Below are 27,278 nucleotides of genomic sequence, written 5' to 3' on the forward strand. Positions count from 1 at the left end.
CAAGGCACAAACTCCAGGAGCAACCATCTGGTTTAAAGGGAAAATGCTTATCAAAAGAAGCAAGGAGGTGCGGAACATATACATCCTGAGCTGGAACCCAAGACTGTTCCTCTGGACTATAACTCAGCCACTGAACTAGATTATAAATAATAATAATAATAATAATAATAATGTATATACTCACTTATAAGTTGGGTTTGAAACCTGAAAAATTGATCATTAATTCAGACCCCCACTTATACGCCGATTCAAAAATGTGACCCTTACATTTTTTTTTTTACATTTTCTAGTCTCCTCTGATCCCGCATCAGTTTAGCAGACGCATCGAATTTTGTTGCAGCAGTGCAGTTACCAATTTCTTTTGCTGTTTTAACGATGTTTTTATTTAAAACCAGCTTCATATTTATATCTGCTCGAACGCTCCATCGTAAATAAGGGAAGCTCTTACAATAAAGATGTATGAGGGTGTGAGATACAAAAAAACACAAAACAGTGCAAACGTCGCTTCAGAATAATTTGGGTATTATCGTGTTGTCATGTAGGCACAATAGAGAGAGAGAGAGAGAGGTTAGCAGCATATGCTGATACAGCACATTGCTGCACCCACATAGAAAAAAGGCAATGTGGACGTTAGCATATCATAATCTCTTGAGCCAATAACGTGAATATTCTACATTCGACTCATACGACGGACATTATAAAATATCAGAAATTATATGGTAAAATCAAATCCCGACTTATCTGTGGGAGAACTTATCCACGAGTATAGATAGATAGATAGATAGATAGATAGATAGATAGATAGATAGATAGATACTTTATTAATCCCAAGGGGAAATTCACATAATCCAGCAGCAGTATATATGGTAATAATATTAATAATAATAATAGATGGTCATAAGGTTAAGAGAGATATATATCCAATTAGAGACAAGGGATGATTAGGGAGCCAGAATAACTGGGTCATGGAGGGCAATTTAACCAGGACAACAGAACACACTATGCTCTTTACAAAGGATGCCCAGGGATCTTTAATGACCACAGGGATTCAGGACCTTGGTTTTATGTCTCACCGAAGGATGGCACAGATTTACAGCACAGTGTCCCTATCACTGCACTGGCAGCAACTCAAGATTTTCCTGGATGGTCTCCTAGATGGTCCACTCTGGAACCTCTAGCTCGAGAATCTAAAACTCTTTTGTGCTGTAAATTCATGATGACTCCCAATCTCAAGACCAATCTTGGTTAAGTAATCAAGATTAATTAAGTTCTTCTCTGTAACAGTGAAGTCAATGAAGATTTCTGTCTTGATATTATTTTACAAAGTAGGATAAAACAAATTATTCTTCAGATGGGTTTAATTATAAGTGCCCATTACATTAACCCTAATATGAGGTGTGCTCTTCAGTTTCTTTGAAGTTTCAAACAGTTAGCAACAACATACCCTGATTTTCCAAAATAAAAGCATAATCCAGAAGTCTTCCTGCGACCAGGTTGTGTGTTCAAATCTCGCTACTGACACTGTGTGACCCTGAGCAGGTCACTTCAACTGCCTGTGGTCCAATTGGAAAACCAAAAAGAAATGTAACCGATTGTATCATAAATGTTGTAAGTCACCTTGCATAAAGGCATCAGACAAATAAGTAAATGTGATGATGCTCCTGCATGCTTATTCTTGTTCTTCCATTCTACCAAGTTTTTTTTACTAAGGATAACATAAACGTTTTATTTCCCTGTTATCCCCAGTTTATTTCCTCGCACCTAGTGCTTCTTCAAAGTCATATTTAAATCATTTCTTCATCCAGTAACCATTGCAGCATTATCTCAGCCAGAGTCTAACACTAAAAAAGGATATAATATATCCCCCAATAAACTTGTTTTTCTGTTTTAATTTTAAAAGGGAATTATATGTCACACAAGTTTTGTCGGGAATATTAAATATGCATGCAGGCTCCTTTCAAAACATATTCAGATTAAAAATACAGGGATGCTTATTAGTGTGTAGGTTACATGTCCATTCAAGTAACAGCAATGTGTGCTGCACAGAAGCCGCAAGTGTATTTATTTGTTCTTTTACAGCAGGTTGTCCATCATGGATACAGTTAAGTCTTTTCTCCTACGTTAATAATTTCTTTGTCGCTCAAGATCTCTCGGTATATTATGAGACACATAGTCTCTGGGAAATATTATGAGAACAATGATTAACTTGGAAAAGAAAATGCTAGCAAACAAGAAGTCAAAAAACAGGCAGAAGTTGTAACTGTGTAGAAAATGACGTTCAAAAGACCTATCACTAAGATCTTCTTGTGAAAAAACTTACTAACAAGTAACAGCCATGAGGGTTTTTTCAAAGAGTTTACACTGAGGCCTAATGTGTACATCAGCCACTGTTGTGTTTGTATGGTCACAGCCGATGAAGTAACTGATGCAACTTCCGTGGTCATATTAGGCAACTTAGAATATCATGTAAAGAAAAAAACAAGATGTTAATAGATTCAAACTTTGCAAAAATAAGTGAAATTTAAAAAACAAACCATAAAAATGAAATTATTGACCTGAAAACTAATAATAAAATAAAATTATTTGTATAAAACTTTAAAATACTACAGTTTCTTTAGCCAAATACCACTTAATACCAGCCAAGAAACCAAAATGTTAAACAAAAATTATAGTTAACAAGAATCTGAGGCTCTGTAAAAGACATTTTCTATTTCTTGTGAACACTGCCAAAGATTTATACTGTTTTTAGTGAGAGCTGTATGCCACCATCAGCAATGAAGTCTCACGTGGTCTTATGGTAACCAAAAGCAGCATGGCTGTGGCCAAAAAAATAGATGGTGCAAAACAAAATGTTTCTTAAATGACAATGACAAGCGGATGTGCATTATGTAAACTAGAAAGAACAAAAATAGACATGCCAACACTAGGTTTAAAGCATTTGAGGTCTTAATATGCCTTGTCTTAGTGTTAGTGGTTCTCAATGATCCACCACATTTGATTTGATTGAGAATTTGAATTAGTGAGGGAGTCCAATCACATGGACCTGAGCAGGCTTTGTTGTTTCTCTGTTACTTCATACTGCTTTTCCATAATTTTGCTTTTGCATCTTTATTATGTTACTAAACAAAGCTAAGCAAAACTTGCATGTCCAGAGCAACACTAAGGAGGGGAAAAGGATTAAAACTGATGTCATTATTAGACAGTCGCATAGAAAGATGAAGAAAAGAGATAACTCAAAGCACAAATAAATAAAATGAAAACAAAAAATGATTGCCCCCTCTCAGGTCTTGAAATGCTGTCTCTCCCATGGGGAGGCTCTACCACTTTCTTCAGAAGTACCACTCTAAAGCACTACCATTTTCAACTCCCATTCCTCTTTAACTCAGACACTGGCTTCTTCTGCCCTCACCAGTACTTTTCCATAATCCTCTTAACTCTACACTTGAGCTAGCTAACTAGCTAAAGGGCTGCTCTATGCTCCATCCTGGGGTCTTTCTTTGGGCCAGGGTGACTCTGTTAGCTTCAGGAGCACCAGCAGTGGCTGGTGTTTCACAGCTCCTGATCTTCAGTTGGCCTTTAAGAGAAAGCTCTCCTAGGTAGGTGGCTGCTGATTGCATTCTCTGAGTGACAGCACAGTCCCATACCTTTTGATTTTGCGACTCTATGCCCTCTAGCAGCTATGAGGTATTGCCACCTTTGGAGTTTCCTACATGGCCTCACTGTTTTCTGTCCATATATATACCATATATATTAGTGTCTTCCATCCATTCTCAGCCACTTGGGGCACCCACAGAGATTCTGTACTAGTATATGAAGGACCTCTTCTCCTAGTGCCAGTGTGATTCTCAATCTGTAACCTCAAGGACTTTGTCAATCTTGGTTTGGAAACCCTTTTTACTTCCTGACATGTATTTGCCGTTGGAATTGCGGTGAAGAAATTCCAGACTGTGAAGTGCATTCTTTGAAAAGCTTGTGAATCTGTGACCAAAAAATTGCAAGTAAAATTACGTAATTAATCCGTGACAGATTTGGAAGACTATGACACACTTCATACACATTGAGATTATGCTTGAAAGGATAAGAGTTCAAACAGAATAATACATAATCTTTGGAACTGCGTTTCCTGATAATCTGTTTTTCCTGTTTCTTCAAGCTACTTCACAATCCATTGGGTGTTATTTGTACATATCCAGATTTCTGCTTTTTCATTTTTCTCTAATAATTATGTATCCATATTAAATGCAATCTTATTCAGACATGAATATTGTGTTTCTTAGAGCCCCAAACCCCAGACACAACTTCAGAGTCTGGGGTTCAAATACTTATTGATGTTTTTAACAAAATACCTTATCACAGGTTTTTATAATCTTCTTTTCTACAAGCACAAACAGTTCTTTTCTTCTTTTTCTCCTCCACTCCTTCCCAGGCAAGCGTTGTCCTTCTCCTCTCTTTGGGTGTGCTGGTGCGGCTTCTTTTATGCTGGACCCATTCTGTCACAAAGAAGTACTTTCAGGTTAGGTGGAACCTCCTTAAAACAAGAAATCCTTTTCCCTGTAGCTTCCTCTGATGGCTACCAAGAAACCGAGCAGGGCCTCCCATTGGAAATACAACTCCTATAGGCCCGTGCGGGTGTGCACATGGGAGATCCACCAGACAGATGCTGCCACCTATGGTATTGGGGGAGCACATGACCCTGGGAGGCTGCTTCCTTCCATCCATCCATTGCACAGGCTTCTTGGCCGGGTACAGAACCAATCATTCCCTATCTGTCCCATTATAACAGTTGCCAGTATTTGAATTTTGTTTAGTATTTATAGTAAACTCAGGTGTACACAGAGCAAAAATCACATGTAAAACAAATTCTACGGCCAATATTTTGAAACCGCATGCAAAGCAAAACTCAGCTGTTTCACTCATCACTGTTTCTCAGTGCTTGTAAATATAATTCTATCTTTAGAAGAAACCCCTTGAAATGTTAAGTGCGACTCTCCACCATTATCACATCACATGTTCAATGGTGAAATCCAATCCAAATTGCAGATGTAAACTAATCTGTTAGTATTCTTACAGCTGATTGAATAAGTGTTCTATGACTTCTGGAAAGTGATTACATAAAAAGTGATTGTCCCATGTATATCTGCATACCTTTGATATGTCATCGAGGAAAGCAAAGCAAGTGTGAAAAGAGATCAACATTCTACAAAGGTATTCTAAAATGGCATGGACACGTTTCTTGGTACCCCTAGAAAAGATCATAAATAACTGGATTAGAGTGATTTTTCAAACTAGCTGTTTTCTTTTATTAGTATCACACATGTCCACAATCCCAGTCATTCAGCCTGTTTAAATGGAAAAACGTCATCACTCTGCTGTTTGGTATCATCGTGTTTTCCACACTGAACATGGAGCAGAGAAAGCCAAGGGGAAAGCTGTCTGAGGAGATCAGAAAGAAAATAATAGACAAGCATGCCAAAGGCAATGGCTAGAAGACCATCTCATCTCCATGCAGCTTGATGTTTCTGGGACAACAGTTGCAAATACAGTAATCCCTCGATACATCGCGCTTCGACTGTATCACAGATTTTATATGTAAGCATATCTAAATATATAATGCAGATTTTTCGCTGCTTCTCGGGTTTCTGCGGACAATGGGCCTTTTTACTTCCTGTACATGCTTCCTCAGTTGGTTTGTCCGGTTGATTTCATACAAGGGGCACTATTGGCGGATGGCTGAGAAGCTACCCAATCAGAGCACGCAGTTAAGTTTCTGTGTGCTGATTGGCTTAACAACGGAGCGCCGAATTCGATTCCGCTACGTTAACCAGGAAGTCTTGTCTCGCTCATTCAGCATCAACGTGTTTCGCTGTGTAAAGAGTTAACTTTTGTGCTCTTTTGTGTTTATCTTTGTGTATAGTCAAGCCCTTCATTATGTCTCCAAAATGATCTACTTCTGCTACTGCTTCAGGGGCCATGCCCAAGCGCCAACGGAAGATGCTAACGATTGCCAAAAAGGTAAAAGTTTTGGATGTGTTGAAGGAAGGGAACAGCTACACCACTGTGGGATGCCATTGCAGCATCAATGAGTCCACGATTCTTTTTATTTAAAAAGGAGGAAAAGAATATAAGATTTACAGCCGCAGTGTCATTTAACCAAGGAGCAAAACGAGTTGTAAGTGGGCGTAATAAGGCAGTAGTCTGGATGGAATCTGCTTTAGGGATTTGGATTGAAGACTGCCGGAAGAAGAACAACAGCGGTGCTACACAATCGCCTGAAGAGGCTCCTTTAGAAGGGCTGTAACGCTCTCCTTTGTTGTGCAGTAAAATTAAACTCGTGGTTATCAGACAAGTCGTTGTGTCATTGTTGGTGAGTAACCATAATTAATTTTCTACGTACAGTTCTTAGTACATGTACGTACATTTAGTGTCACTGTACACACATTTTACTGTATGCAATTTTGTATTTATTGCTGGTGGCCTGTCTATCGTAATGACTATAACATAACATGTAACATTTGTGATATCAGAGACGCTCCATATCTTTAAAATAATATTTAGGTTTTACTGTATATAAACAGTGTGTTTACATACATAATTTCAACAAATCTTACCCGATATCTAAGAGAATACAAAGAGTTTATGCTGTATAACTGTGCGGGAAATGTTTATAAGAGCGTGGGAGAGTTTATAAGGGCTTAAAATATATAAAAATAACCATATGAACATATGATTTTTACTTTGCGGTTTTTCTGGAACGCAACCCCGCTATCGAGGAGGGATCACTGTACTATTTAAAAGTTTATCATCCATGGAACAGTAGCCAACTTCCCTGGGCGCAGTCACCAGAGGAAAATTGAACACAAAATGCCAAAATCATAGTGAGAATGACAAACTAAAAGCCAAAGACAACTTCTATAGAGATACAAGCTGAACTCCAAGGTCAAGGTCCTTCAGTGTTTGGTCACCATCAGTTGCCTTTTGAGTGACAGTGGGCTCAATGGATGAAGATCCAAAACGACTGCACTGTTTACTAAAATGCACATCAACAAGCTACAATGCTACATTCTAGGAGAATATCCTTTCGACAGATGAGACAAAACTGGAGCTCTATGTCCATGAATGAAAAAAATGAAGCTTTCAAAGAAAAGAACACCATACCTACTGTGAAACATGGAGGAGGCTTGCTTATGTTTTGGAACTGTTTTGCTGCATCTGTCATGGGGTGCCCTTGAGTCTGTGCAGGCAACAATGAAATGTGAAGACTATCAAGAAATTCTGAAGTGAAACGTACTGCTCAGTGTCAGAAAGTTCTGTCTCAGTTGCAAGTCATCCATGACTTGCAACAGGATAATGACTCAAAACACACAACTAAAAGCACCCAATAACAGCTAAGAGCAAAACTTTGGACTATTCTGAAGTGGCCTTTAAAGTATCCTGATTTGAATCCCATCAAACATCTATGGAAAGGATTCAAACATACAGTCAGGAGAAGACCCTCTTCAAACCAGTTATTTCAGAGACAATTGTGGGATCTTCTTTTTTGTGGAGGGGTACCAACAAATTTGTCCACATCTTAATAGTGTATCACTCTTGATCTCTCTTAGCTGTTCTCCTGTCATGACTTTCACTACTGTTGTGCCTTATGAATCATCTGGCCTGATATTTGAAGCATTTCAAAGTGAATCTGTGTCATTGTGCATGTTGATTTCAAACAGCTGATGTCCAACAAATGATTCTGCTGATCAAATCTTGTTCAAAGCTTTCCTGATTCTTTGACCCTTTATCCACAAAAAAAACTGAAGGCCTTTCCTCCAGTGATCTGCTCTGTTATCAGCAACACTATAAATAGTTCTTTATCTACTGGAACTGCTCTTTGATAGCTGGAAACAGTCTCTGTTGAATCAACCTTAGTGACGTCTACTACTGATGACTGATAGTATATCAAAATAACTGCATATGTCAAAGCTCCTTTCTGACCTATGGTATTTGAGAGGAGGTTTGTGAATTGCTTGCTAATGCTGTTTTAGTTCAGTTAATTAATGTATATTGCTATTCACTAAGCATGGACACAAAGCCATTACATTTATTAATAATTAAATTTTTATTGGCTAACTTAAAAGATTACAATATGCAAGCTTTCGAGGCAACTCAGGCCCCTTCTTCAGGCAAGATGTAAACATTATATGATTATTATAATAGTACCAGTAAAGGCGCACTGAACGATAACGTGCAGTGAATACACTTCACTTGAGCATTCCTGGTTTTCATCCTCTTTCTCTGTACGTTTAGCATTCGTTTGCTCAGAGGTTGATGTGCTTGCTGCTTCCTGAGCAGCTCTTCTTTTCTCCACCCTAACGGCACGCTGCTTCTCTTCTTTCGTCTGCATCTTTTCGCATTAAAACTGATTAAGTCAGTGTTTGTGTTGCAATTACTTAGTACGTTTTCTTTAATTTTTCACTTAAGCTGGCACTTAAGTCTTCAATCTGCCTCAAGAATGATTTAAGGTATGAAGAGGTAGGGGGAGTGACAGTGAAAGTGGTAGGGATGAGAATGGCGTCCGTATGCATGGATGCCCTTCTAGTTGATACTGAGTGTTGATCTACAATAAAATAAAAGGAAAAGAGGAATAGCCTTGGAGGTCAACCATCACCCCGAAAGTGGATAGTAGACGTCATGTAGTTGTGACAGATTAGGGTTTTCTCGCACCCTTGTACCCTCAGACCACATGTCAGACACCAGATAAAAGTCCAAATAATTGATTTATTATAATAATAAGTGCACAAAGCACCCTCCACTCCCAAATACTCCAATTATTAAATACACAATAATCCAATCCTCCAAACTCCCAGACGCTTAGCCACCCTGCCTCCCAACTCATCTGTCCGGGATCTCCCACAGTCCTTTATACTCCTCGACCCGGAAGCGTTTCACACTCTCTATCCATATGACCTGGAACGCTTCTGGGTCAGATAAAAAATCCTTTTCTCTTCACCCAGGAAGCACATCGTTCTCTTTGTCCATGTGACTATGACGTACTTCCTGGGTGTAAGGCAAATAGTTTCTGGGCCTCCCTGCAGCGACTCCTGGCGGCCCCCATGGCATCCAGCAGGGCTGTGAATAAAGACTCCGATGTCCATAATGCCCTGCTGGTCTTCGGGGCACCTCCATACTGCAGGGAGGGCTCCACCTGGCGGCGTGGGGGTATTGGCCGGCCATACATCACATAGTATATGTGTACCAAATTTCAAGTCAATAGTTCAAACGGTTTGCGAGCCACAGGTGATTTAAAATCCTGGACAGACAAACCGACAGTCACAGTAGCGTATTATATTATATTATATTATATTATATTATATTATATTGTATTATATTATATTATATTATATTATAATAGTACCTGAGCAATAAAGCATATTAATTTAAACACCAAAACTGATCCCCAACAAGACTTTGCAATGTAAAGTCTATTAATATTGTAATCGAGATATATTGAGTTGATGACAGTGACGAGAAAAAGCAAAACGCTGCAGAACAATATACCTCTCAGGGTAAAGGGTTGGTTACTGGAGCCACAGTTCTGATGACTTATGTCAACTGCCCACCCATTCCTCTTGGACATTTGACAATATCCTAAACTAAGCTGAATTCTTAAGTGTAAAAACTGAAATATAATAAAATGGAAATTAAACTCCATGGAATCCACAAATCTCTGATGTTAATCTCCATGTACTTAACCACAAGGCAGAGGCACCACAGGATGATTTACATATACTTCTTTGGCTGACACATTTACCCAAGGCAACTTGCAACAGGTTACATTTCTTTTGGTTTTTCAATAGGAACACAAGCAGGTGACGTGCCTTGCTAAGGCCCACACAGTGTCAGTAGTGGGATTTGAACCAACAGTCTCAGTGTTTGAGATCTAAAGCCTTAACCGCTACACCACACTGCCCAGCGAAAGAAGCATCAAACAGAATTGTGGAAAATTAGTAACAGTTTATAATGACTGCTATGGTAAGCATTGGGTTTTGAGTAAATTATTAAATGACTAGAGTCTTTTAGTAAGAGGTGATTTTGCTAAGGAGTGTCTCCTCTTCAAATATATGAATTGGTAGTGTATTCCAGGTTCCCACAACCCTTTGGCTGATGAGGCACTTCTTTTCTTACTTCTTGAATGCACATCCCATGATTTCCACTGATGTTCTTGAGAATGAGATTTTTTCTCATATGTTATTAATATTTAAGCCCAATGCCAGATCATATTAGTGGAATACTGCTGTGCTCAATTTCTCATATTTTCATCTTTATTAGATCTTTTTAAATGTTTCATTGGGTCAATAGGTGGTCAGAAAGCAGTTTTGTTTTACTTCATTTTTGAATAAACACATGGAGGGTGTTAAAATGTATGCCAGACTGTAATGTTTCCATCCGCTTTAAATACCACCTAATCTTGTCTTCTAGTAGAAAGGCAAATTAAGGATGCTAACTCTGTGAGGACAACGATGGACGTTATGGTATGCATGAAGTGCAGATGAATGGCCGCCTGTCTGACATGATGTCTGGTGAATGTCCAATGTGCTAGCCACTTCACCACACATTCTGTTCTTGTGAGCAGGGTCATCTCAGAGACAGATTGTTTCACTCTTTTTACACAACGTATACATGAATGGATGTCCCATCTAATATAAAAATACATGTGTTTTAAAATGTGCAGGCAACTTAATGGAACTCAAAAGCATGAAGTTTGAGTGGATGATCATTTTTAACCTGTTTTTCTACACCTCACTGTTACAAAAACTGAAGGCAATTATTATCAATTAAAAAAAATTATCCATAAGAGACTGTTGTGGATTTAATTTAAAAAATGTTTCCAAAATCACTCTAGTAGTAGGGTGTTGTACTATGTTAGCCATTATGAATGAAATGAGAAGTCAAGCAAAATGACACCTTTTATTGGCTAACTAAAATGATTACAATATGCAAGCTTTCGAGGCAACTCAGGCCCCTTCTTCAGGCAAGATGTAATAAAGAGACTGGAGTTCCCTGTGTTTATATACTGTAGACACTAGGACAGATACAATATTGGAAAAACTTTAAGTGAGACGTCTTACAATAGATGTTAAAAATGAACAGACCACTCCAGACTAAGATTCGTTTAGCAAGAGAGGAGAACAATGTAAAGGCACGATCTTTGGATGAGATAACTGTCCAAAAGAGTATTCTGAAGTTTTTGCTGAGTTTTTCCATACTTGCCAATACTACATAATGATGAAACGCTGAGAGATGCAATTCCAGAACCTCTCCTCCTGGGAAACAGACATCCACACTACCTGTAGCAACTAATTGTCCGAAGCTCACTGGGTGAACCAACAGATGATGGCACATCTCCCTGCCTAAGATGTAAACTGTGTCCATACATTTAAGATACAGATTGTGTAGTTACACCACACTGTTGACTAGAACATCGCATAAAGGGATCATTTTCCTGCAGATCATCTATAGGGTGGTCCAGATTTAATTATGCAATTTTCATTACGCTATAACTTATTAAGTTTATTACATCGAAAATCAGCAGAAAAATCCCGGACCATCGAGAAGTGAGCGAACTAACGACATGAAAAATCGTCTTTGCGCTGAACTGGAATCGTCCCTGCATAAATCAAAGTCATCCAGATGATCTGGATCTGCATAACTTGATCTGGACCACCCTGTAATGTTGTCTACCTAACTCTCAGTATGAAATGTCTCAGCACTGCCCTCTACGTTAAAGAATGAACTTACACAGGTTCCACATTAAGCGTGGCAACACAGATGTTCCTGTAGGAGATTACATGGACACAGTGAGAAGGACTTTAAAGTCACATTGCTTATGGGCAACTTCAAAACACAGCAAGAGAGAAAAGAATGGGAAGTGAAACTCATGCTAAAATTTAACATATTACAACATGGTTTTAATAGAGACAAGAGTTTTATGGCCAGATATGAGGATTGTTTGCATCTCTCAGACTGACAGAGACAACATGTCTACAGACCCACATTGTATTGCAAAACTCATCAGAAACTTCAAAAGACTCTGTTGGACAGTTATCTTATCCAAAGATCTTGACTATACATTGTTCTCCTCTCTTGCTTAATGAATCTTATCCTGGAGAGGTCCATTAATTATTTACATTTAAAATGTCTCACTTAAAGGTTAGTTGTTCGAGTGTGTATATAAACACAGGGAACTCCAGTTTCTCTATTACATCTTGCCTGAAGAAGGTTGCTTTCATATTGTAATCATTTTAGTTAGCCAATAAAAGGTGTCATTATGCTTGACTTCCCAAAATCACTCTACAAAGGGTTCAGTATATTTATTACAATTCAAAGGATTTCTTAGTATGTTGTGAACGTTGGCCCCGGCACAGACAGACGGACAACATTTTCTCACCCATCACACTGTTTATTTACACTATGTACAATAATCATGAAAGTCACGTGCACTCACAACCCCAGTGCCTCCAGCACTGATTCCCCCAAGTCCAGGGCCCACAGTTCTGTGCCTTGCTTCCTGGCCGCCTCCTGTCCTCGCTCTCCAGCTCAGTCCGCTTCCTCCCGACTTCCACCAATGACTGGAGGGAGGCGGCCCCTTAAATAAGGCTCCCGGATGAGCCCCAGGTGTTCCGTCCTTAGCCACGCCCCAGCGTGGCGGAAGTGTCGGCTGTCTTCCTGGCAGCTCTCCGGGTGCCACACAAAGTCTTCACCCCGGCACTTCCTGGTGTGGCGGAAGTGCCGGGCTCCCGGGGATATTAGGCACCGGGCGCCGCCTGGCGGTGGCCACGGGTCCCTACAGGGCTGGGCTTCGAAGCCCTGTACCCGAGGCCCCCTGCCTAACCAGGACGGACGCCCCCACTCTGTCTGGAGGAGGCACTCAATGTTTATAACTATTTAACTGACACCCTTAAAAAAACAAGATGGCTTACAACATTTGATTACATTTCTTTTGCTTCCCCCAAATGTAGCACAGCTTAAAGGACTTGCTTGTGGTCACACGGTGTTAGTAATGGGACTTGAGCCTCCAAAATCAGGGTTTGAAGTCCAAAGCCTTAAGCATTACAATACACTGCCTGCTTCACATTCTACTTGAGTCACTCTGACAAGACAAAGAGATTCCTAAGCTTATATAGAGGTAGATAAGAAAGACAGCTAAAAAATAGTAAACCATTTTATAATCAGTGAAAGAGTGAGAAATTTAAGGTAAATCAACTGGGCAAACCTTCACATGTTTTAAGGGAGACTAGAAAAAATCCTTTGCTCTATGATAGTCATACATATGAGTATATATAAAGCAATAACATAAAAAAGAGTTCAGTTTACAGTGACAATCACTAAAAACCAAATGGTGGATGTTGCTGATAGTTTAAACATATTGGGACACCCATAAGGTAAATGTGACATTCAACCAGAACACAGAAGCAGGCTGCAAAGAGGGACACCAGCGCCCCTCGAGAAGCTGAGTCTTTTTTCATGTCACATTATGACTGTTTAATGCAGAACTTACCTGTACATCAAGTCAGCTTTCTTTATTGTACTGTACACCTGGTTTAGAAATCTTAAATGGTAAAAATTGAAACAACTTTATTCAAATTGTGATTTAAAGCAACAGTAGCAGGACATTGCCAGTTAGCCTGACAAGCACATCTTTGGAGACATAGGAAGAATTATGCGAGTGGTCACAGAAAAACCCACAGAGACAAAAGGGGAACATTCAAGCCCTACACAGATCACAAGTGCAGGAACCCAGCATGCCTACTCTGTGAGGCAGCAGTGCTAATCACTGAGCCACCATGCTGCTTTTTTGGTAAAAACGAGGAGAGATCAAAAAGTTTCCGCACTTTTTATTAACTGTACCAATTAAGAATTTCAAGAACAAATTACATCATTTTTTTACAGTGCAATTTTCCCAGCGTTGTACCAACTTTTTAACACCCAATTATTACTCCTCCCAACTTCACCATTTCCAACGAAAATATAAAAGCGCGGAAACTTTTTGAAAGTCCCTCATATAACAATTGAATTTCTTATGGTATTATACATTTTTAAAGACTGATGATGAAACTACTGTTAGCAATAAATGATAAAGAACAATTTCCTAAAATTATATGGTGACCTGATCATGAGTTGAAATCCAGTAGAGAGAAGCTGCTTGGAAATATTTCATTCTAATGTGATCAAGCACTGTAGGACCCTTTCTTCTGTATTATTTTTTATGTTTCAATCCTCATATATTCATTCATTTTTTTAAATATGCTTAACCCAATCTTTAGGGTTGTGGACGGTGGGCCTGTCCTAGCAGCATAAGGCACAAGAGAGGAGCCAATGCTGGATGAAGCACTAGGGCATATTTACTGTACACACACCATCATGCAGACCACCAAATAGCCTAAGTTACATATTTTAGAAACGTGACAGGAAAATTCAGGAACTTAACATTTTTAAGCTTGAAAGCGGAGTCTAAACAAAATGATCGAATCATTGGTTCATCTTTTTGGAAAAAATGAATATAATGAGAACACTTGATGATGCTTTTGAAAAGCAAGCGTGAATTGAGAAGCCATAATGACTGCACTCCAAATGGAGAGCAAAGTATTTAGAAATCCTCCAAATGATTGGGGCCTAAATCCAGTTGATTATCACTACTGTATGTTCCATAACACGATTAAGATTGTTTATGCATTTGCTAACGTTTGTGAAATATCACAACAATTAGAAATCATTGGGACTTACTGTTATAAATTGTCATCCACACTGAACATTTGTAATGGTTTTTTACCCATTTCAAGCCAAAAAAGCTGAGTTTAATGCACAACAGTGGCACTGAGAATGTTACGTTTCATTAGGTTACATCTTAAAATGACCAGTGGAGCTCATTTTTCTGGTAGCAAATGTGTTGAAGTGTCAGTTCAACATGCAACTCATCCTTTTGCCTCTTTCCTGTCCTTTTCAGATGCTGAACTCTGTGTTCTCCTCTGCCTTTGGTGTGGTGGGAGGTTTGTACTGCCTGTCTGTGGCATCATCAGCACTCAATGATGGCCCCAAATGCAAGACTGCTGAAAACAAATGGGAGTACCCCTTTTCTGGAAAGTAAGAATATACACTCAGTTTATAATACTGGAGAGTCCACAGTAAAGAGGCCCATATGATTGCGGTGCGGTCCAACCCATTACATGTGGCCATTATAGTGGGGTATACTAAAAACTGAATTTGAGCAATATGTTAATGTTGCATCCTGTGATCCTCAACCAAATATACAGATTTATAGGTGGGTATATGGATAGTGACCTTCCAGTAGCTCAGTGGAGTTTAGATCATCTTATATGATGTGTGTGTGGCCTACTAGCTAAGAAACTTGCTGTTAACCATAAGGTTGCTGGTTCTGTCCTTACCTCATAATCTTTGTTTGTTCTTGAACAAGTCACTTAACATCCCTGTGCTCTTACTGTTAAAATATATAGCATACATATCAAAGGCAAGCTCTTCCTTGTCACCCAGCACTCCTGCAATATTCAAAACTGCTGACCATCTCCCACAGCTTTTAAACAGCGAGTATAGGTCACAAACCTTTCTTGATAATATTTCTTCAGCAGCAGGTCACCAGCAAAAACCACTGAGAGAATGATGTAAGTCCCTATCTACTAAGGATTCTGGCTCTTAAATTTGAAAATTTCAACCACTGGCTCCCCAGAGTCCTAACACCTGCAAACACCATTACCATCTTTATTCTTCAGTGAACCATCAGGCGTTAAAGTATGTTTAAAATTGCAAGTCACCATAGGTAATGGTCTATGCCATATATACACAGCAGTAAAACCACCTATAGGTGAGGTTAGGAACATTAATTATCTCGTGACAATGGCACCTGTCAAGGGGTGGGAAATATCAGTCAGCAAGTGAACAGTCAGTTCTTGAAGGTGATGTGTTGGAAAAATGAGTAAGCATAAGGATCTGAGTGAATTTGACAAGGGCCAGATTGTGATGGCTAGACAGCTGGAGCTTAGCATTTCCAAAATGGCAGGTCTTGTGGGATGTTCCCAGTATGCAGTGATTAGTACCTATCAAAAGTGATCTAAAGAAGGCAACAGAGTCATGGGCATACAACACTCGTCGATGCACGTGGGGAGTGAAGACCATCCAATCTGGTCCAATCAAGCAGAAGAGCTACTGAAGCACTAATTACTGAAAAAAACATAATGCTGGTCATAAGAGAAAGGTGTCAGAACACACAGTGCATTGTAGCTTGATGCTTATGGGGCAGCATAGCCACAGATTAGTGAGAGCACCCATGCTAACCCCTGTCTACCACTGAAAGTCCCAACAACTGAACCATGGAGCAATGGAAGAAAGTGGCTTGATCGGATTAATTACGTTTTCTTTTAGATCATGTGGATGACCAGGTGCATTGACCTGGGGAAGAGATGGTAGCTGAATACACAATGGGAAGAAGCTAAGTCAGTTGAGGCAGTGTGATGCTCTGGGAAATGTTCTACTGGGAAACCATAGGTCCTGGCATTCATCTGGATGTTACCTTGACATGTACCACCTACAAAAAGATCACGCAGACCACTTTCACCCCTGCCACACTGCAAAAATTGTACAGGAATTGTTTGAGGATCATGATACGTAGTTCAAGATGTTGACATGGCCTCCAAATTCACCAGATCTCAATTTGAATGAGTGTCTGTGGAATGTGCTAGAAAAACATGTCTGATCCAGGGAGGCCCCACCTCCCAACTGAGAGGATCTGCTGCTAGTGTATTGGTGCCTGATATCACATGACAGTTTCAGAGGCCTTAAGGAGTCGATGACCTCTGTTCTGATTTAGCGGCACCAGGAGGACCTCCATAATTTTAGGCAGGTGATTTTAATATTGTAGATGATTGGAATATAATAAATAACTCTGTTTCAAATGCTTGTTTTGTGTATGTTGGCTAACAGCACATATGTAACAAAATCATGGGAAACAGAGCTCAGTATCAATGGGACTGCTTACACTTTTCAAGCAAATTGTCCATTTTGCTCTCTTGTGTAATCTCTCTATGGCACCAGTATAAACATTTAAATCTAATCACATATGAATGTCAATTATTATTGTATTGGGCTTTCATCATTTGGAATCTTAATAGTTTCTATTTTCAATCTTTTCTGACAGTAACAGCTACTTGTTCAACAAGGACCTATGGAAATCATGCATAGAGCCCAATAACATTGTCCTTTGGAACATCGTTCTCTTTTCCATTCTGCTTATTCTTGGATTTGTGGAAGTGGTGCTGTGTGGCATTCAGGTTATCAACGGATGTTTTGGCTGTGTGTGCGGGGACTGCCGCAAGAGGGGTCGAGAGGATGTAAGTCTTTTGATGCTTTCTGCAAATTAAACTAATCACCACATGGGCTAAAGGGTCATGTGCATGTACAAAGCTTCCATATTTTGGATGAAAGCTAGTTTCATTTAATTTTTTGTGCTTGTATCGGGGAACTGAAACCCTAATATGCTCAGGAGACATTTTTTGCATTTTTGTGGTGCTATCACAATATTTTATAGATATAAAAAAGGTTGCAGAATATTTAATACAATAAATGTGGAGTTTGCTTGTTCTTCCTTTGTTTGCATAGATGTTCTCTTGATAAACTCTTTACCTTCAACAGACCAAACACAATCAAGTTAAATAAACTAGTGACTCTTACTGGGACCAGTAAGGGTGTGCATCACTAAATTGACTGGCTTCCCACTAAGCATCACTTCCTTTCTTCGATGTTTTTGGATTTTGCTTCACGTGGTCATGAGTTACCCACCTAGGTCACAGTCTGTGTAGTGTAAGTCCAGGGATATGCTTAATGCTACAAGATGTATGAGCTTGAGGATTCTGCTGCTACGCTAGCAGCGCGCTAACTATACTTGTGTGTGTACTTTAAGTAAATCTGGAGGACTCCACTAGGTGTGAAATCATCACAGTGAGAAAACAACATTTGGTTTCGCTCTGCTGTGAGTTCAGGGAAGAAAGATGTTAAAATTCTATACATTGTGATGCTGTTGTGAAGGTGCAAAAAAAAAAGATGACAATAGCAACACAGAAGATGGTATGTGAGATCTTTAAATGTATTGCGTCATTACAATGGGGAAAATGCGATGCTTGTATTGCCTATGCGAGAAATGAGTGAAGAAAAGTACATTCACATGTCAGCATTTAAGTCTGATGATTTGCTTCACCGCATCAACCCATTCATCAAACATCGAAGCACGCACATTGATTTTGTTGCAGCTGCAAGCTGCAAATGTTGACAGCAAACAATGATGTTGACATCACCTACCCAAACTGAAACTCACAGCACACCCATATTGTTGCTGGTACTGCAACTTGCACACGCATCACATTAATTTCTCACAATATGCTCAGAGGATGGATCAAAAGAACACTGGGAATGCGTGAGAGCCATGATAGGTGCGTGTAACTATTCTGAGCTTAAAGTATAAACCGGCCCTTAGCGACTCTAAATTGTCCTATCATGTGAATGTTTATGTAAACGTGTCCTTTGACCTACTCTCATCCTGCCTCAGATGTTTTCCTGCCTTATGCCTAACCTTGCCAAGTTAGACACCATCTGTGAGCAAATCTGTGAAGGACAACCTATGCTCAGAAAATAATCAAATGGATGACATGTCATACAGTTGTGTACATTTATGTAGGTGTGAGTGCTGGAATATCAGTTCAGTAGCCAGGGCAATGTGACTGTCACATTTATTAGCATATACTGGAAACAGAAATGGAAAAATTTTAAAATTATTTTCATGCTGAAAAGAACATAAGGGAAGGGACACAAAGTTTCAGATGTACTGTATAATCTTAAGCAGTTCGTAATGAAGGCTAAACAGCTGAAATGTGTGTCTTCTACTTTCTTTCTTTTTCAGCATGGAAATAACCTTTAACTTTTTTCCTTTGCAGGTGCACAATGATGTAGTCCTTCTCTATAAATGAAAACAAAATGTGTTCTGAAATAAGCATTATGTTCATTCAGACAATAATTTTTTAGAATCCTCTTTGCTATTAGATAGATAGATAGATAGATAGATAGATATAAAGCTACAAGCAGAAAATGGTTGAACTTATTCATAGATATATATTTAACAATAATAATAATAATAATGATAATAATAATAATAGTAATAATAATAATAATAATAATAATAATAGCTAAGGTGGGTTGAAACATTTCAGTGTACCAACTGTTGGATTGTATTTTGTAATGCATGTAATAATAAAATAGATTGCATTTTTCATTCCAACAGATGGCACATCACAAACATTTGTAGCAATAAAATGCATCACAACAAATTGTTTGTGATGTGCCATCTGCTGGAATGACTAATGAAATGTATATTCCTCTGTCCAATGCCTTTTGGTGTGGGATTTGTGAAAGCAGTGTTAATGTTTGTGATATGCCCTCTGTTGGAATGACATAGCAACTGGATGAACACACAGGAAAACATACAGACATTTATCCTTTTAATAAGGTGCATAATAATAATAATAGGGCAGAAGTGTATCATAGTGCTTAAGACGGCTGCCTTACAGTTGCAGAGTCCCTGGTTCAAATACCAGTGTAAGCTCTGTCCAAATGCCATCTAAATGTTGCCCCTTTTTTGTGCAGGTTAGATTTATTGGTGACTCTAAACTGGTCTGTCCTGGGTATGAAGTTAATCTGCAACCCGGGGGTTGATGGCAGAATTGGCACTCCAGCCATCATAAATGGTACTACCTTTCAATTTTATTAATGGGCAGCGAATATACCAGCTATAAAGATCTGGACATTGACACAACTGATGAATATAAACAAGCTTGTTCGGCAATAGAAATAAAATATTGCTATACTTCTTTGTATGGGCGGAGTGCTGGCTCTGAGGCTAGGGATCTGCACTGGCAATCGGAAGGTTGCTGGTTCAAATCCCGTAAACACCAGAAGTGAATCTACTCCGTTGGGCCCTTGAACAAGGTGCTTAACCTACAGTTGCTCTATCCTGGGTATGACGTTAATCTGCATCCAGCCCTGCAAGCAGGTCCTCCAACTTACAGGGAAAAACTTGGGGGTTGGTGGCAGAATTGGCACTCCGGCCACCATAAATAAAACCTCACACTGTTCCATTCCATCTGAACTAATGTGGTGCTGAGGTAGAACCCGTTGCATGGCTGCACTCGGGTCGCAATCTGGATCCTGAGTTGGATTGTCATGTGGTGGGTGCGGCTATCAGTGCGTGCTCCTAACCTCTCCTCTCTCTCTAAACTGGTGTATGGATGAATGTGCTTGCTATGAGACTGGTGCTTCATTGAGTGTTGGTACATTTCATGTGCTCCATGCTTCAACGAGAGGCATTCACTGCATGCAGCACTGTGCAGAAGACTGGACTCAACTGTGGATCTGGTTGTAATAGAATAGGTAGCTATAGAACTTGAATAAATGAGCACACAAATAATGATAATCTATTTTACTGTTTTCATTTCAGGATGATGGCTTTTGAACACTGCTGAGACAATCCAATTTTATTATCTTCTCCTCCCATTTTCAACTATTATGCACAACATTTTACTGTGCGTTACTATGCAGGATGACATGATGTAAAAAGAAGCCCCTCCAGATGCATCCATCTCAAAATTGATGTTTGTGCAAAGTCCTGAGATATCAAGTCACAGCATCTTCAAGTAAATCGTCATAAAGATGTGAAAGCTAACACTCCAAAATATCTGTAATGTTTACCAAAGAATGTAACAAAACATCTTAATGAGAAGTGGCCATTCAGTCCGGTACAGTCTGTCCTTTCCTTTTCATGTCTTTATGTGCAGCAACAGAATTTCTGAAGCAGCCCATCTCATTGTTCAATATTCTTGGCCCACTATTATCCATATCTGGTGTGTGCCTGCCAAACTCATGTCATTCTAACATTCAAATCCAAACTCAGAACTTCTCTATTGTATCCTGAAATGAAAATTCTTTACTCCGTGTCACTGATTTTTCACCGTACACTGTATCCTTACAACATCTTGATGACAGTGAATCAATTCTTAAAGAAGACATTGCTTCATTTTGTACTGTGATATTAATTACTGTTTAAATGGCTATGTAAAAGAGGAATAGAGGAATGTAGCTTTATAAAATGTAAGCCAATAAACTGGCAATGTTGCAGATTTTAAACATTTTTTGCAAGTGTTGTTGAAAGACCCCACCAGACACCTGAGGTGGTGAGCTGACATACCCCTGCCATTCTCTATCTTCATTCTCTCTTGTCCTCAAGATATCTGTTGTCAAGGGACAAACAGCGGACCCCAGCCCTGTGAAGGCAAACTGTGCCTGAGGATTTGAGGGGAAAGGCTTCTGAAGAAGCTCACTTTCCAAAAGTCACATTGAACCAAAAACTGTCTTGAAGCAAAGATACAAAAGGTCTTTAAGAGTCTGAGTGCCAAGCCTCCATCTGCTTGATATGCTAAGGCTCACATTTTCTGTGAGTCAGGCAGGCAGCCCAGCAGATTCATCCTTTTCCATTAGGGTGGTGGAAGACACGACCAAAAACTCACCTTAAGCACAAAATATGCTATAATTGGTTTTATTTCTCTAGCACTGCATTCTGGGATTGTTTCAGATGACATGAATGGAAAAGAATTCAGGCTTTAAGAAAACTAAAACTCCCTAATATTACCAGTTTCTTTTCCTCAAAGTCGTTTAAACCCCTTCAGTCACAGTGATTGATATATCAAAATATCAGATTGATTGTTAATTTCTTTTTATGTCTTATTTTTTTTAATGAGAGCAATGTTTATGTTTCTAATGATATATGTGCTGCAGTATTTCTCTAAATAAACACAAGCACCTTTCAAATAATAACTGTCTACCTGGAATTCTTCATCCAAATTGAAGCATTTTCAGAGCACCTTACTAACTATAATCACACTTGTCTAAATAACCTTGGGTGTTCTCATGGAGATGGATGTACAAACTAATGGCCCAGTCAAACCATGCAAGACCTCCCCACATCATGTTATGATCGCTAGCATCTAAGTATGATGTGGTGTACAGAAAACAGAGCAGTGCTGGTTTCCCACTCACAGCAGTGACACGCACAGACCTTGCGGTAGATGTTGGCTCAAAGGAGATTCAAGGTGTAGGAACAAGTGGGCATTGCCCATTCTACTAGGCCTTTAGTGGCACACAAGTCCTGTTCAGATAGCATCACTAACCCCCCACCCCAACCTGTGTAACTGAGAAAAAGGCTTTACTACAGGACTTTCCATACCAGTACTTCATATGTAAACAATGGTGTAAATCTGAGATCAGCGGACACCTTTCCATCAAGTGGGGGGCACTCAGGTGGACATTAATCTTTGACTTGTGACTGCGAACTGAACCTGCTGAGATATAATAGGCAAAATAACACTCCAATGATCAGGACCTGTACCTGTAAATGGAAGGAACTTTAATCCAGTCACCAGAGGTTGCACCTTCCTTTAAAACTAGCTGTATTCATCTCTTCTCTCTTTGAAACCAAAAAGCAGATAGGCAGCATTCTCTTTATGACTCTGAAAACTATCATCTACTCTGCCAAGCCAAGTTCTATGCCAGTGACTGAGTCCAGTCTGAGAAGTCTACAAAGCAGCCATTACTTCAAAAAGGGAACTTCAGCATTTAAACCCGTGTGCCAGAAAAAGGAAATACTTTTCCCTATGAAGTTGCAGAGGACACAGCCAAGTGCCTAAGTGAGAAAAGCACAACAAACCACAAACAAACAGCCATGTTACAAAGAGAAAGAGTGCACTCCACCACAAGAAGAATTCTTGAAGAGTGCAACTTAAACTAATTACAAATCATAGCAGCTCCAGTAGTTCTTTCCCATTGGTCAACTTCTGGTGTTTCCTCAGAAGTTGGTACGGTGGGGACTTTAAAGATACGCGAGAAGAAGCCGGCAAAAAGAGGTCAATCACTTGTCTTTTGTGTCTCTGTGTGTAAGTGTGTGTGAGCTGGGTCAAGGCATTCCTGAGGTCTCTTTCATATAATAAATAAAATAAAGAAATCAACGTTTTTTGTGAATCGTAGTGTCACATAACTGCTACAAATTGAACCTGAAAGAACAACAGCAACAACTCCACAAAACATCGGACATCATCCTTAAATACTTGGTATTGTAAAACTGTGCCGAAACCTATGCCAAGATAAATTAGAACTCTAAACATCAACTTCCAGAAGGACAACCACTACTGCAGCACAACACTAACCTGGGCTTTGTTGCAAGACGGAAGCCTGTCCCCAGTAAAAGACACAAGGAAACCTGCTGGGAGTTTGTAAAAAGGCACCTAAAGGACTCTCAGACTGTGAGAAACAAGATAATCTGGTTTGATGAAATATTATGTCTGAGGGAAACCAGACAAAACAACACTATAAGCACAACCATATTTAGTATATATTTTTTGTTAAATTGATAGCAAAAATTGCCATACCTCATACTATATTTCCAAATGGAATAATGGAAAATAGGCCTCTTAGCTTTAACAAAGCATGTTGCTTATAACAGCACTCAGACATGCACTTGGGCTCAGCAGTGGAGAAAAGGGCCAATGAGGGGAAATGAGCAATGGTTTGAGCCACTGCAGACACACACTCAAGCTCAATGCTTCTTCTTCTTCTTTCAGCTGCTCCCACTAGGGGTTGCCACAGCAGATCATCTTCTTCCAAATCTTTCTGTTCTCTACATCTTGTTCTGTCACACCCATCAACTGCATGTCCTCTCTCACCACGTCCATAAATCTTTGCTTAGGCCTTCCTCTTTTCCTTTTCTCTGGCAGCTCTATCCTCAGTATCCTTCTCCCAATATACCCAGCACCTCTCGTCTGCACATGTCCAACCAACCAACGCAATCTCGCTTCTCTGACTTTGTCTACCAACTGTCCAACTTGAGCTGACCCTCTAATGTCCTCATTTCTAATCCTATCCATCCTAATCACACCCAGTGCAAATCTTAGCATCTTTAACTCTGCCACCTCCTGCTCTGTCTCCTGCTTTCTGGTCAGTGCCATCGTCTCCAACCCATATAACATAGCTGGTCTCACTACCGTCCTGTAGACCTTCCCTTTCACTCTTGCTGATACCCGTCTGTCACAAATCACTCTTGACACTCTTCTCCACCCATTCCACCCTGCACTCTTGTTTTTAACCTCTCTGCCACAATCCCCGTTACTCTGTATTGTTGATCCCAAGTATTTAAACTCCTCCACCTTTGCCAGCTCTACTCCTTTCATCCTCACCATTCCACTGACCTCCCTCTCATTTACACACATGTATTCCGTCTTGTTCCTACTGGCCTTCATTCCTCTCCTCTCTAGAGCATATCTTCACCTCTCCAGGGTCTCCTCAACCTGCTCGCTACTATCGCTACAGATCATAATGTCATCAGCAAACATCATAGTCCACGGGGACTCCTGTCTAATCTCGTCTGTCAACCTGTCCAGCACCATTGCAAATAAGAAAAGGCTCAAAGCCGATCCCTGATGTAATCCCACCTCCACCTTGAATGCATCTGTCACTCCTACTGCAGACCTCACCACTGTCACACTTCCCTCGTACATATCCTGTACAACTCTTACATACTTCTCTGCCACTCCCATCTTCCTCATACAATACCACAACTCCTCTCGAGGCATCCTGTCATATGCTTTCTCCAGGTCACAAAGATGCAATGCAACTCCTTCTGGCCTTCTCTAAACTTCTCCATCAATACCCTCAGAGCAAACATTGCATCTGTGGTGCTCTTTCTTGGCATGAAACCATACTGCTGCTCACTAATCATCACCTCACTTCTTAACCTAGCTTCCACTACTCTTTTCCATAACTTCATGCTGTGGCTCATCAATTTTATTCCCTTGTAGTTACTGCAGTCCTGCACATCCCCCTTATTCTTAAATATTGGCACCAGTACACTTCTCCACTTCTCAGGCATCCTCTCACTTTCCAAGATTCCATTAAACAATTTGGTTAAAAACTCCACTGCCATCTCTCCTAGTCACCTCCATGCTTCCACAGGTATGTCATCTGGACCAACAGCTTTTCCATTTTCCATCCTCTTCATAGCTGTCCTTACTTCCTCCTTGCTAATCTGTTGCACTTCCTGATTCACTATCTCCACATCATCCAACCTCTTCTCTCTCTCGTTCTCTTCATTCATCAGCCTCTCAAAGTACTCTTTCCATCTGCTCAACACACTCTCCTCGCTTGTGAGTACATTTTCATCTTTATCCTTTATTACCCTAACCTGCTGCACATCTTTCCCATCTTGGTCTCGATGTCTAGCCAATCGGTACAGGTCCTTTTCTCCCTCCTTAGTGTCCAACCTCTCATACAACTCATCATATGTCTTTTCTTTAGCCTTCGCCACCTCTTTCTTCACTTTGCGTCTTATCTCTTTGTACTCTTGTCTACTTTCTGCATCTCTCTGACTATCCCACTTCTTCTTTGCCATCCTGTTCCTCTGTATACTCTCCTGTATTTCCTCATTCCACTACCAGGTTTCCTTTTCCTCCTTCCTCTTTCCAGATGTCACGCCAAGCACCCTTCTTGCTGTCACCCTTACTACATCTGCTGTAGTTTCCAGCTGTCTGGTAACTCTTCACTGCCACCCAGTACCTGTCTCACCTCTTCCCTAAACTCAACCTTGCAGTCTTCTTTTTTCAACTCCCACCATTTGATCCTTGGCTCTGCACTCACTCTCTTCCTCTTCTTGATCTCCAACGTCATCCTACAGACCACCATCCTATGCTGCTTAACTACACTTTCCCCTGCCACTACTTTGCAGTCTTCCATCTCCTTCAGATTGACTCTTCTGCATAGGATGTAATCTACCTGTGTGCATCTTCCTCCACTCTTGTACGTCACCCTATGTTCTTCCCTCTTCTTAAAATACACCACAGCCATGTCTATCCTTTTGGAAAAATCCACTATCCTCTGACCTTCTTCATTCCTCTCCTTGACACCATACCTACCCATTGCCTCCTCATCTCTTCTATTCCCTTCACCAACATGCCCATTGAAATCCGCTCCAATCACCATTTTCTGTCCTTGGGTACACTGTTCATCACTTCATCCAACTCACTCCAAAAATCCACCCATTACATACCCAACTTGTGGTGCATATGCACTAACAACATTCATCATCACACCACCAATTTCCAGATTCATAATCATTACTCTGCCTGACACTCTTTTCACCTCCAAAATACTCTTGACGTGCTGTTCCTTCAGAATAACTCCTACCCCATTTCTCCTCCCATCCACACCATGATAGAACAATTTTAATCCACCTCCGATCCACCTGGCCTTACTCCCCTTCCCTTTAGTCTCTTGCACACACAATATATCAACCTTCCTTCTCTCCATCATATCTGCTAACTCTTTCCCTTTACCAGTCATACTGCCAACATTCAAAGTTCCTACCCTCAGTTCCAATCTCTTTACTTTCCTCCTCTCCTCCTTCCTCTGGACCTGTCTCCCCCCTCTTCTTCTCCTTCCTCTTTTTCAGCCAACAGTAGCACAATTTCTGCCAGCACCCTGTTGACTAACAGTACTGGTGGCGGTCGTTGTTAACCCGGGGCTCGACCGATCCAGTATGGAAATTTGTATTGCTGTCCGCATTGATTTGGCAAAATTTTACAGCAGATGCCCTTCCTGACGTAACCCTCCCCATTTATCCAGGCTTGGGACCGGCACGAAGAAACACAATGGTTTGTGCATCCCCTGTGGCTCAATGCAAAGAAGAATAATTACTTTCAATAGTACACAAAATGCAGTAATAACACAGAATTTAATATTTTGCAGCATCCTTTCAAATAACAGAATATGCCTTTTAGCTCTAGGATTAAAAGAGTTGTGAAATCTGTTGCTCTTTACCTTTGAAAACTTAAATCTGCAGCCTGATGGCAACAGCTGGGATTCAGAGCAAAGATGATGGCGACTGAGTCTGCTTTCTTTCTAACCTGTTTGCATTTCAGTGATAGAAGTCTGCTCTAAAACCGATAATTTTACTACTAATTTTTATAATGTTGTTAAGATGATTTATATTCTTATTGCTGAGGTTGCTAAACCAACAGATAAAAGCAAATGTAACAATGGATTCAATAAAGGACTTGTCATTATGGTTTTGTCCATTTTAAAACAATTGAGTTTCCTAAGAAGGAGAAGTCGTGACTGTCCTTTGTTAAAATCAGAGTTTAGTTGTT

The 27,278-nt window shown here is 40.0% G+C and overlaps 1 protein-coding gene across 1 annotated transcript in view; it reads left to right on the plus strand.

Annotated features, from left to right (window-relative positions):
- The window catches only part of tm4sf5 (transmembrane 4 L six family member 5), a 29,110-nt gene extending 7,210 nt beyond the window's left edge, over positions 1–21,900 (plus strand). The window contains exons 3-5 of the mRNA XM_039747189.1: positions 14,984–15,120; positions 17,186–17,378; positions 20,531–21,900. Coding sequence (XP_039603123.1) covers positions 14,984–15,120; positions 17,186–17,378; positions 20,531–20,545 — 345 coding nt within the window. The 3' untranslated portion in view covers positions 20,546–21,900. The remainder of the gene's footprint in view (positions 1–14,983; positions 15,121–17,185; positions 17,379–20,530) is intronic.
- Positions 21,901–27,278: the final 5,378 nt, after the last annotated feature.

This window comes from Polypterus senegalus, chromosome 3, assembly GCF_016835505.1.
Source record: "Polypterus senegalus isolate Bchr_013 chromosome 3, ASM1683550v1, whole genome shotgun sequence".
Lineage (NCBI taxonomy): Eukaryota > Metazoa > Chordata > Cladistia > Polypteriformes > Polypteridae > Polypterus > Polypterus senegalus.